The sequence below is a fragment of the Dasypus novemcinctus genome, chromosome 25 (genome assembly GCF_030445035.2).
Source record: "Dasypus novemcinctus isolate mDasNov1 chromosome 25, mDasNov1.1.hap2, whole genome shotgun sequence".
In the NCBI taxonomy this organism is placed as follows: Eukaryota; Metazoa; Chordata; class Mammalia; order Cingulata; family Dasypodidae; genus Dasypus; species Dasypus novemcinctus.
This window is the reverse complement of record NC_080697.1, coordinates 23,268,508-23,281,866: the sequence shown is the minus strand read 5'-3', so window position 1 is coordinate 23,281,866 and position 13,359 is coordinate 23,268,508. Positions and strand designations below refer to the sequence as shown.

Below are 13,359 nucleotides of genomic sequence, written 5' to 3'. Positions count from 1 at the left end.
CCCAAGTGCTCCTTTCTTCTCTTCAGTGGACCCCAGGACAGTCGACTTCTTTCCTCCTTGGCAGCTGCCACCATCTTCTCTGTTCCTCTGGGTTTTTCTGCCCCTAGACTGGCAGCAGAGAAGATAAAAGATCCTCCAACTCCTCTCTGGTCCCTGGTGCCTCTAAATGAAGCACTCCAGCCCTTCTCAGTTAAAGGGCTTTTAGTGAACAGGGGATTATGGAAAGAACGTGCAAAGGGAGGTTAAAAAGATAGAGGCCTGGTCCTGCTCTGAGGTTAGGCATGTGTCCTGAAATGGCTACTGGAAGCCAGGCACCCATTGTGTCTTGGAGCTTGGTGTCAGCTTGGAGCTAACTAGCCAGGCTGCCCTTGGGATTTGAAACTGAGGAGAGAATCCAGGGAAGATAGCCTGGCCAGGAACTAAAGAAATAGTTCATGAAAACCATTAAATCCAAATAGGACATGGCAGAGAGGGCCAAGATGAAGAGGGCTGTCACCATTCAGCAACATGAACAGGAGGTTGGGAAGAGGAGGAGTTACCCCAGGGACTAAATGGCAGAACCAAGGCATTTCTTGGGGGAGCTTATGACTTCTCCCCTCGGGCTGAAAGAAGCTATAGGAGGATTCAACTTTGAACCTCCATGTCCATAGGGCTTATAAAAAATCTTCTGGCAGAGGACAGAATTAAGAGATGCTTAGGATGAGGAATCAATAGGACTTGGCAACTAAGTGTGGTGGGTCAAAGTCAAGAATGGTGATACCACTAACTGAATTAGAGAATCCAGGAGGTATGACAGGTTTAAGGATAAGATGATTGTGTTTTGTTTGGAACCTGTTGAGTCTGAATTGCCAGGAGTAAAGATGTCCAGGAGAAGCTGGCTGGGAACTCAGGCAGGAGACCTGGGCTGGAGATATAGAGTGAGGGGTCATCAGCATATTCTAACAGATTAATGGAATCCTGGAAGTTAATGAGATCACCCACGGAGAGTGGTTTGAGTGAGAAGAGGGCCTGAGAGGATACCAGCATTCAATGGATCAGAGGAGAGAAAGGATGCCCTGAAAGAAACTGAGAGAGGATGGTCAGAGAGGAAGGAGGAAAATGAGGAGAGGGAAGAGTTTCAGAGGCAATGGGTTTCTAGGAGGGAAACTAGACCAATGCTACAGGGAATCCTGGATCAATACTTGGAAATTATAATTAGAGGCTATTGCTGACCTAAGTGAGAACTGTCTTAGTCCAGTGTTGGGCAGGTTAAGGAATGGATGAAAATTTCAGGCAAGACAATGAGTTGGGAACCAGAAAGTGGTTGTAATTGTGTTTATTATTGAATCTACTTTCCTGCCTCTCACTCAGGTCTGAACTTTTTAATTTTTGAAGCTGAGTACTTAGACCCAAATATAAAATCATTTCTTCTTTCTGCTAGAGGATTGGCTTTGGCCTCTATGCTCCTAGGAGGATATTAGAGCAGAGTGGATGGACAGTCCCCTGACATCTGAACTGTCTTCTTCCTATTCCTCTTTGACCTGACTGAGGTTGACTGAGATTGCTAACAGCCAGCTGATGGTTCTATTAGAGCCTTATCCTCTAATAGACACTTCCAACACACACACACACATAAGCTGATTTCTCTGTCTGTTCAGAACTCAAGGCTTTTGCCTTCAGCTCCTTTTAACACAGAGGCTTCTCATGTGTTAAGATGAGACACTGTTGAGAACTTTAAGTGATTGAAGTGACAATGGGATAAACTCTTCTCAAAGCTTCCAATTTGAAAGACTGTGATGACACATGAGAAATAGCAATTCCAGTCTCCTCCCTTACAAGACAAAACACACCCATATGCACACAAACATACCACACAGCCATGAACTTGCAGCAAGGTACAATGAGGGGTGCTCTGGGAAGGGAGGCAGGCCACCAAGCCTGGCTATGCTGCTTACTCTGTATGACCTTGCGCAAGTCCCTGGATTTCTTTGGGCCTCTGTTTCTTCACCTATTGAAGTGAGGTTGCTTAAAGGATCCCTGGGGTCTTTTCTGACATTCTGTAAGCCAGTGCAGAGCTTTGATGCAAAATGTTTCCCTCCATCTTGTCAGTCCATCATGGAGAAAGAGTGTCATCTGTTTCATTGCTATCTTCCTTTAGAACAGCTGATGAAATTTATTGGGCTTTATCCCCAAAGAGGGATATTAATCCTGATAGAAACCTCCCCCCGCTACAGTTCCCACTGCCAGTCCTACTTCTGTCTGGGAGGGGGCTTATGGAAACGGATTCTGCTCCCTACTCATCTGTGAGTCACCACATCCCCTGATGGATTCTTTCCCTCCTCCCTGAAGTGCTGCTGCCCCTCTTCTATCCAGTGCTGCAGACCCAGCAATGATATTTCAAAGGCCCATCATCAGCTTCCACTGTACCTTGCAGACAGCCTCCCCCTGCCCCCAACCAATCCCAGGCTATAAACAAGGACCACAGAGGGTGGGTGGCCTTTTCAGCCATGTGGTTTTCTGTGAGAGGCATGTGCAATAAATAGCCCTATCAACTTGCCTTTACTGTCTCCACTTCGAGCATCCTTTAAAGGACATCTTCGAGGGGCAGGAATGCTGGAGAGGAAGGAGGTGAAGAGCTGAAATGAAGATGGAAAGCCACAGCACAGGTCTTGATCTTCTCAAAGGAAACAAGTCAATGTGGTTGAAGAATAGAGTTAGGAATCAGAAAGTTGTCATTTGAGCAGTTTTTCTCATTTTTGCTCTGCCTGACATGTTTTTCCTTAACCCAAAAAGGTAACTGTTGGATCCATCTCCTAGAAGGTATGAAGGCTCTTGAGAACAAATAGGAAGACAGTAAACCTTCCTGGTCGTACTTTTATATCTGTCTGCTGTTTCTTGTCATTAGGATCCCTGAGAAACTATCCCATTTCCCTGGGGATATAAGCCTTGCTACCCTGAGTGTTTGGCTCTATCTAAGGGCTGCTCCTGGAGGCACTGTGACCCTCTTTAGACTTGGGTCTACTCTCGACAGCTACTCTGGAGTGGAGATTGAGGGTGACAGTGGGCCAGAGGAGCAGTACATGAGGGGTGCAAGAGACCAGGACAAAGGAGCATGACAATCACTTCCTGCATATGAAGTTGGGTTTGAAAATGCAGATTTTCAGCCAATTTTCCTTCCGTTATATTCTTTTCCTTCCCATCCCTTCCCTTCCAACTTCCTTCCTTCCATTCAACAAAGGTCTATATAATGCCATCTAAGGGTCCTCTGGTTGTGTTCTGGAAGAGACCAAAGACCCACCGTGGGGTATACAATATAAATATCAGGAACCTTTCTCCAGAGTCAGGCCACCTGGGTTTGAATCCCAGTTTCTCTCCTTTCCCACTGTGACTTCGGACACTTCTCCCAGCCTCTCTGCATCTTGGTTTCCTCATGTATGCAATGGGGAAAATATCCCAAATGTCCTCACAGATCAGAGGAAATAATACAAGTGAGTTTTTTTCTTTGTTTCTATTTCTAGCTTCAAAAGAGGAAACCCAATTTCTCCTATCTCTGACTTTATTCCCGTCCAACAATCTGCTCTGTCGCATATGTGTGGCCTTTGGACCCTGCATCTATGCTGCACTACCGAGGCTAGATGTGCTGCACATGCCTGTTTTGCTCATGAACTTGGTTAATGCCTCTTGACATTTCCATCTTCCAGCTGGATGACTAGCTCCTTGAGGGCAGAGATCTTATCTGAGGTCACTTTTGCTTGTCAGTGTCCACAAAATATATAGCAGTGCCTGATACAAGGTAACTCAATGATCGATTGATTGAAAATTTCTTAAAAATTCATCCATTTCTAGGATTTTCCCCATACTCTCACCCTTGCTGTGTGTGGTCTCAGATCCAATTCCATGCATCCCATGATTCTTTTAAACAAATTTCAATTCAGTTTTTGAATGCCAATTCAAACCAGATTAGGGGAAGGGGTTATTCTAAGGTGCCAGAGAGTGTTGTAATCAGTGCTTTGAGATATAGGACGGTGAGAAGAGGGAAAGATGTCTAATTCGGTTTTGTGAAGGTGGTTCCCAGAAAGGGGTGCCTTTGTGGTTTTTTAGGACAAATGCACAGCATTTCTGGTCCTTTGCAGTCTGGTCAATACAAAATCACAGTCAGTCAGAAGACAGCGGTTCTCTAGAAATCGTTAACATTTTGCCCTTCGTATGGCCCAAACTGTGACAAGATAGCTGAGTCCTGCTGGCTGCCTGCATCTTCCCCTCACCCCTCCCCCACCCCTGTGGAACAGAATTAGTTTGTATCTCATGCCAGCTTTGTCAGCCACATCCAGATGCGCACCATCCACCAATGACAGTCCACTGGCCTGGGGTTGGCGCTGTCATTTAACCACCACTTAGCGCAAGGCTAGAGGCCATGGAAGGTACAGGGTTGGATCATGCATGGTTCTTGCCCTCTAGGAGCTTACAATTGAGTGTGGGAGAAGAGACATGTCTTATCTCTATAACACAGGGAGGAAATGACAGATGCCAGGAGAGAAACACAAACAATGTGCTGTGAGTTGGCTCTCCATCACTCAGTTCTAGGTAGGAAGCTGGACATGAATCCCTCAGGAGCCAGAGCTGAGAAAAGGGCACCAAAACATTTACTCCTAGGATTCTGAGCAATATAGTGAAATTGCTGGGGATGCTGGAACACTAGGAAATGAGGGTTTTCTGCTCTCTATGCCCCAGCCCCACGCTCTAGGCCAAGCCACCAGGCTCTGTTCCATGCTTTCTTGGAAGAAAATAAGCTTTGCTCAGAGGCTGCCCACATGAAAGTTCTGTGGGTCCTGAAGGCCATGGTCAGTTGGAGCTACCATGGATTCACAGAATGGAAGTGACAGTGACACAGGGTTTCTTCCTGAAACTTTTCTAGGTCTATAGCACAGCAAGAAAAGCTGTTCTTTCACAAATAAGGAATGTCCGAGTCCTCTAGCATTTACTGTGTGCAAGGTTCTGACAGCTCCAGAGTGGAGACTGGTAAACCATATCTTACAGGTCAACTCTGGCTCACTGCCTGTTTTTGTAAATAAAGTTTTATTGGAACACAGCCATGCTCATTCATCAGTGTATTGTACAGAGCGAACTTTCATGCTACCATGGCAGAGTTGAGTAATTGCAACAGAGATGGAATGGCCTACAAAGCCTAATCTGTTCACTATATGGCCCTTTACAGACAATTTTTGCTGATCCTTGCTCAAGAGGGAATGAAGAATGAGCAAAATAGTTCCTGAGCTATAAGAGTTTATTGACTAATATCAGAACAGACGTGTGCTTCAAGAACTGCAATACAATTCTGTGTTCAATATAAGTAGAAACAATTCTGAGTATGAGGAGAAGGCCTCATGGGGGAGGAGGCATTTAAATTGGGCTTTAAAGATGGATAGGGGACGGTGGACTTGGCCCAGTGGTTAGGGCGTCCGTCTACCACATGGGAGGTCCATGGTTCAAATCCCGGGCCTCCTTGACCCGTGTGGAGCTGGCCCATGAGTAGTGCTGATGCACGCAAGGAGTGCCCTGCCACGCAGGGGTGTCCCCCGCATAGGGGAGCCCCATGTCAAGGAGTGCGCCCCGTAAGAAGAGTGGCCCAGCACGAAAGAAAGTGCAACCTGCCCAGGAATGGTGCCGCACACACGGAGAGCTGCCACAACAAGATGACGCAACAAAAAGAAACAGATTCCCGTGCCGCTGACAACAACAGAAGCGGACAAAAAGAACATGCAGTAAATAGACACAGAGAACAGACAACTGGGGCGGGGGAGGGGAAGAGGAAAAAATAAAATAAAATAAAGATGGATAGGATTGGGAGTGGATGTGGTACCCACCTCCTACATGCGGGGTCCCAGGTTCAGTTCCCAGTGCTTCCTAAAGAAGACGAACTGACGCAATGAGCTGATGCAACAAGCTGCCGCAACAAGCAGACTCGATGAGCAGGGTGCAGATATGGCTTAAATAATTAGGCACCTGTCACATGGAAAGTCCCAGGTTCAGTTCCTGGTGCCTTCTAAAGAAGACAAGTACAGACAGTCAGTGGACACGAGTGAACACAGCAAGCAGACACAATGAGAAGGCAACAGTGAGCAGACAATGAGCAGACAGACAAGGGAACCATCTCAGGGGGGAGCCGGGTAAATAAATTTTACCTCATTAAAATAAAAAAAAATTTTTTAAGAAGATGGATAAAGATTTAAAAGGTCAAAATGGGCCAAAGGCATTCCAGATGAAGAGACCTGCAAAGAGCTGAGGCATGGGAGAGAAGGTGACAAAGTGGACAGGAGTGGGCTGGGGTACTGGAGTGTTGGTGTGAGTTAGGGAAAGGTCATGGCAGGAAATTAGTGTGGGAGAGTAGGGCAGCATCTTAGGGGGTTCTGTTCAAGAAGAATATAATGTGAGCCACGAATGTAATTTGAAAGTTTCGGCTAATATATTAAAAAAGCAAATACAGCAGGTTCACCGCGAGTTCCCAGAGCAACTGCAGTGATTTGGTGGTGCCCAGCACACGGCCTGAAATTTGGGGTTGAGTGGGAGACTGAGTACAGCAGGGAAGGTCCCTGGGGCCAGGCTGGGGTGGTCAACCTCTCCAGGCCATGGCCAGGCAGGACCGCAGAAGGACATAGTCGATCTGGCTCCAGTACCCATGACATTTCATGACATGGTCTTATGTTTTTTGGATCAGGAATGGGAGATGCTGGAGAAATGGAAGAAGGACATGTGTAAGCAAGCAATGAGACCCTTGATTCCTTGGAACATACAGAATCCAGACCCAGAGATTATGCTCTAGCAGTTCCATGCTAGGACCCAGGAATCTGCATTTTAAATAAGCACTTTAGGTGATGCTAATGCCGGTGGTATTTAGTTCACTTCGAGAAACAGTAATCCAAGGGCTGAGCCATCATTAACACCACTAACGAGTTGTGTTTTATCCAAGCCAGATTTGGTCACCTGGATGGAACAAGGGATAATGCTGTTGATTAGTGCTCAAAGATACTTAGAGAAAACAAGAATGACAATTAGCCCTACTTCTAAGGAGGACTTGAAGAATAATGGAAAATTCCCATCTTTTAATAATCAGGGAACTCTGAGGACAAAAGAGGAGCAATGCCATTTATTTATATCAGAACATTTTAAATTTATTTTAAAAAGATTACATAAAATGTTACTTAGATTACATAAAATGTTACATAAAGCAATGCTATTTAAATGATCTACAAAGCTAGGACTTACATTGTCTCTTAGCAGGGAAGAGAAGAAAGAGTTCCTCTTTATCAGAATAAAGAGCCACATAACACTATACAAGTCTCCAAGAAACAGAGATTCTGAGTAAAAAAACTCAACATCGTGATATCTAATCAGAAAAATAAATAACCATGGTATAAGTCTCTAGGAATCTTGGGTCACCAAGAAATTCTACCAGGACAGAGATTTTATTCTCACTTTGCCTATGGGAAAGTCCTCCAGGTGAAGAGTGACTTGGTAAATCACAAAAAGAACCACTCTCTAGGGGAGCAGATGTAGCTCAAGTAGTTGAGCATCTGCTTCCCACATATGAGGTCCCAGGTTTGATCCCCAGTACCTCCTTAAAAAAAAAAAAAAAAAGCAAGCCACTCTGAGCATCAGCAATCCATCTAAATATCCAAAGTACGAAATTTAATTTAGTGGAAATTTAGTGGAACCAGATGACCCTGTGCAATAAAAAGTGTTCCCAGTGCAGTGAGTGCCAGAAGAGCTACTGTCTGAAATGGAGACTGATCACTAACCAGCTTATTCACACAGGGAAACCCAGCCCTTCCACTGCCCTGAGTGTAACAAGACCGATGAAGTAACTCTGAGGAAGAATCGGTATTTGCACAAAGGGGATAGACCTTTTTCTTGTGGGCAGTGTGGTAAGGTGTCATCCATCAGTGCACTCTGAGGAAAGACTTTCCAAGGTCCAGAGTGTGATAGAAGCTTCCACCTGAAGAGAAGATTGAATGCCCATCCCTGCCAGCACAGTAGCAAGAAGCCCTTCCATTGTCCAGAGGGCGACAGAAGCTCCTCCTGGAAGACTGTCATGAAGGCCCACCAGAGGACACACCGTGGACAGAGGCCATTTCCTTGTGAAGAGTGTGATGGGAAATTCACCCACAAGACTAAACTCACTGAACACATCAGCGTTTATCCAGGAGAGAAGCCCCTCCAGTGTCCTGAGTATGAGAGGAGTTCCTCCTGGAAGACCTCCATGGAGCCCCCTCATGCAGTGAGTGTGGACAGACCCATACTCAGCAGTCTCAGCTCACCAAACACATGAAGAGTCCACAGAGGAGAGAAACCCCACCAGTATCCTGCGTGGATAGAAGTTTCCATTTCAAAAGAAATTTGAAAACCTGCCTGCTCCAGCACAGTGGAAAAAAACATTCTCTTGTGTCAAGTGTGGCAAAAGTTTTGCTCAGCAGTACAGGGTCACAGAACACATTCGAGTTCATAGCAGCAAAAAGCCTTTCCAGTATCTAGACTGTCGCAAGAGCTACTGAGTAAGAGGACGTGTGAAGGCCCATTTGCATAAGCAGTGGGGAGATGTCTCTTAGGTGTCCTGAGGGTGGCAAAGGCTTCCTCCAGAAGGGAAGTTTGGAGACCCATCTGTACCATCATAGAACGAGAGGCCATTTTCCTGTGATGAGTGGGGAAGGAGCAGGATGTATGACATGACATGTGAGGCACTCAACACATTACAGGACATTACAACATTACAACAGATTACAGTACATGCCAGGAAAAAAACCTTCAATCTCTGTATCAAGCCACATGTAGAAACATCAGGCAATGACAGCCTCTAACTGGAAACAGCTCTTTTGGCTAGGTTTATGTAGGACAAGAGTTCACTTGAGTCCTGGCTATAGACATAATGGCCAGATGCAGAACAGCTGGGGAGTGATGGCTCCTTGACAAGGGTTCCAAATAAACCAGGCATCACCACGTCAAAGAGCCATCTCCCCACTGCGGTCTTCATGTGGGAAGCCTTCCAATCATGCGAGTGACATTTTAGCCCAATCTGCAAGTCCAACAATTTTTTCAGTGTCTTCCAAGGGCTTGAATGAGGAAATGCTAGGGACTGAAGCATTTCCCTCAGTGCACCTGAATCTGTTTTTCCATGACCAGGCATTCTTATTTAAGTTTCTATTGGCATTTTCCTGTTTTCTCTTATAGTGAAGATCAAATGGTGATTGGGTATCTCATTCTTGGGGGAATTTCTCTATGTGGCTAAAAATAATATTGTACAGTCTACTAAAAAAAGGTAAATAAAAATGGGTGAAATCAATAGTATTAATGTATTTAACTTAACCAAACATATCCAAAATATTGTCATTTCAACATGTAACCAATCTAAAAACATTAGTGATATATTTTGCATTTTAATACCAAGTCTTCAAAATCTGATGCATATGTTACACTCATAGCACATCTTAATTATTCACATTTCAAGTGCTCGATGGCTTTTGTACTGAACAATGTTGATTAAGGAAGGCTTTTAGTACTGAATTAAAACGTTTGGGTTTTATAATGTAGGAAATGGGGATTTTCAAGCTGTGTTTTGGGATGCTTCTCCACAAAAGCTGGTTGAAGAGAGGAGAAATGGGATAAGTTGTGAGTGCAGAGTAATAGTGCAGGTGAGAGTTTAAAAGGCCTGAATGAAGATCACAGCAACAGGAGTGAATTAAAGGAGAAGCTGGGAGAGACGTTTGCAGGTAGAAGAGCAGGAACCTTAAAGACACAGCTGTCTGGATGGGGGAGGTTGAAGAGGATGACATCCACATCACTCTGGCTTCAAGGCAACAATTGTCTACACATTCCTTATACCCCCTGGGTCCTATCACACTTCAGTTGATGACAGGCCAAGGGTCTTCCCTGACAGATATGACAAGGATCCAGAATTCTCAACATTCCCCTGCTCTCAGACATTGCAAAACTGAGATCTGGAGGAGCCATGGTGGTTTCACCTTCTGGTCTCCCTCTTGTTGCCCAATGTTTTTGGTCTCTGTAATGACTCAAGATTGGACAGAACCATTCGTCTATGCTGGGACCCCAAATTCCTCAGAGTATTTGGTCGATAGACTATTTTTTGGGCACTACCAGCCTGCATCTCTCACAAGTTCAGTTTAAACAGTTTGTAAAGTGCTTCCACACCCATGACCTCGCTTGCTCCTCATAACAGCCCTGTAAGGAGGTAAAATCCTGAGTGGACCTTTTAAGGCCCAGTGTTGCAACACTTGTTCCATAACATTTGGCAATGTTAGGACACTTTTGTTGGGGAGAAACTGAGGCACACCTTGGGCCCTGGCTTCCAACACTCCCCACCACCTTCCCCACGACTAACGCAATCTTTCTTCTTTCCTCCTGCCGATGTCAGGTTCTTGACAACCTGGAGAGCCACCTGAAAAAGTCCGAGTACTTCCGCTTCCTCTGGTTCCCGCACAGTGAGAACGTCAGTGTCATTTACCAGGACCACACCAACAAGGTAGCTGCGGGTGCCATGTCGTCCTGACGAGACTGGGAGGAGATTGTCCAGGGGCAGGTCCCTGAGGGAGCAGACGGCTGCCGGCAACGAGCCCATGTTCTTCCTGTCTTCACACATACATCCTCATACACATACGCTCTTCCCATCCTCATATACATGCCCTCCCTTTCCTCACACTCACATCCTCACACACGCCCTCCCCATCCTCACACTCACATCCTCACACACGCCCTCCCCATCCTCACACTCACATCCTCACACACGCCCTCCCCATCCTCACACTCACATCCTCACACACGCCCTCCCCATCCTCACACTCACATCCTCACACACGCCCTCCCCGTCCTCACACTCCCATCCTCACACACGCCCTCCCCATCCTCACACTCACATCCTCACACACGCCCTCCCCGTCCTCACACTCATATCCTCACACACACACCTTCCTCGTCCTCACACGCACATCCTCACATACGCCCTCCCCGTCCTCATGCACATCCTCACACACGTACCCTCCCCATCCTCACACTCACATCCTCACACACGCCCTCCCCGTCCTCACATTCCCACCCTCACACACGCCCTCCCCATCCTCACACTCACATCCTCACACACACCCTCCCCATCCTCACACTCACATCCTCACACACACCCTCCCGGTCCTCACACTCACATCCTCACACACGCCCTCCCCATCCTCACACTCACATCCTCACACACGCCCTCCCCGTCCTCACACTCATATCCTCACACACATACCTTCCTCGTCCTCACACGCACATCCTCACATACGCCCTCCCCATCCTCATGCACATCCTCACACACATACCCTCCCCATCCTCACACTCACATCCTCACACACACCCTCCCCGTCCTCACACTCACATCCTCACACACGCCCTCCCGGTCCTCACACTCATATCCTCATACACGCCCTCCCTGTCCTCACACGCCTATCCTCCCATTTTCACACACACACCCTTCTTGTCTGCACACACTCCCAGAGCAGCTGTCACTTGTTCCCATCCCGAGCGCAGTTAGAGGAGGGAAGAACAATGAGGATGACATCCCCTCACAGGACCAGAGAAGCAGAAAAGCCAGAGGCAAAAGGCAGGAGGAAAGTCGCCCGCGAGGCTCCACTGGGCCAGCGAGTGGGGCGTGGAGGGGCGTGGTCAAGGGACAGTCTAGACACAATGGAGGGGAGAGAGGACGGAAGTAGAGGCAGGACAGAAGGGGTGAGTTAGAGTCCCCGACAGCTGAGCTGGGCCTCCGATACCATTGTATACTGCCCACTTCCCTTCACAGCTCCCATCTTTCCCACCCCTAATTGTAGAGTGGAAGAAAACGCTTGTTTTGTCTCTCCCCCATATCCTTGGCAGACATGCTACCTACAGCAGAAGAAAGCAAAGCCATCCCTTAGGGGGCCTCTTGATGGGGCCATGTCAGGCAAAGCCCACGGCACCTCCTGTGTGGAAGGGGCTGGCATGGGGCTCAGAAGGGGTGATCTCTGGAAGCTCAGTTCATGCGCTCTGAAGAGGAAGGACAGATGAAAGCTTTTTGGTCTTATGCAAAATGCATACTATGTTGATGCAGACATGCATAAGCAAACAGGAAACGAAAGGAAGTGGAGTACGGAGGTTGGCAGTGCCACCATGAAGTGAGGCTTTTCCTTGTCCTGGCAGGTGGATCACACACTCACACATGTGCACACACACACCCAGCCACCCCTGTGACACAGCACTCTCTGAGGAGACACTATCACATATAGGTGGGAAGGGGTCTCTGCTCTGTCCATGAACTGATCACAAATTCTGCTCCCCAGCCCCCCTCCTCCTCTGCCAACTGGTTCTGGGATTATGCCATTGGATTCTATTTACTGGAGTTCCTGCTCTGGATCAGGTAGGAATGCAAGGCTATCTTTTTCTGGCATCTGCCAGACGCTGTTGAGTCCATGAGAAGAATAACTCCCAGTCTTTATACGTGCCAATTGGACCTGTCCCCTGGGTCTAGAGCAGTGGTTTTCAAACCTGCCTGTTTTATGGAACTTTGACTGGTGACTTTGTATCCAGCCAAGATATGGAATGACATCTTATTTTTAAAATTATGAACAATTTCATATAAAAGAATGCAGGCAACATAGATTTAAGGTATAAAGAATATGATAAAAAGCACTGCCAGCATAAGAAAGGCCATGCTAGTCCCATTGGAGCCTCCTTTTGTGTAACTCCCAGAATGTACCCAGAGGTAACCGCCACCCTGAACTTCATGCTCTATCATTCTCTTGATTTCATTTATACTGCAGTTTTATGAACCCTGAAACAACAAATTCATTCTTTCAATTTTGTCACGAGATTTGGCCATGTTAATATGTCTAGGTCTAAGTATTCCTTTTCACTGCTGTGTAGTATTCCACTTCACATATTTACTACAATGTATTTGTCCCTACTCTTGTTGATGAACTTTTGGGCTGTTTCTAGGGGTTTTTTTTTTTTTTCCTACCACTATACCAACACTACTGTGAGTGTTCTCTGACATTGCTCTTGACACATTCTTTGTCATGAGGGGAATTTCTGGGTTGTCAAGTATGAGCCTCTTTGGCTTTATCAGAGAATTTCAAATTGTTTTTCAAAGTGATTATACCAAGTTAACTCCCAGCACTGTCTCTGTGCTCCACGGGCTGGTCAAAATTGCAATTGTCCGATTTGTAAATTTTGCTCTGATGGATACCAAATGGTATTTCGTTGTGGTTTTTAATTCTTATTTCCCTGATACTTTTAAGGTTGCCCATCTTTCCAGTTTATTGATCATTTAGGTTTCCTCTTCTGTGGAGTGCCAATTCATGTCCAATT

At 46.4% G+C, this 13,359-nt stretch overlaps 1 protein-coding gene across 1 annotated transcript in view; it reads left to right on the top strand.

Annotated features, from left to right (window-relative positions):
- The window catches only part of LOC101447362 (L-gulonolactone oxidase), a 43,130-nt gene that overhangs the window by 13,928 nt on the left and 15,843 nt on the right, over positions 1–13,359 (top strand). The window contains 2 exon segments of the mRNA XM_004454158.5: positions 10,403–10,510; positions 12,333–12,409. Of these exon segments, the coding sequence (XP_004454215.2) occupies positions 10,403–10,510; positions 12,333–12,409 (185 nt within the window).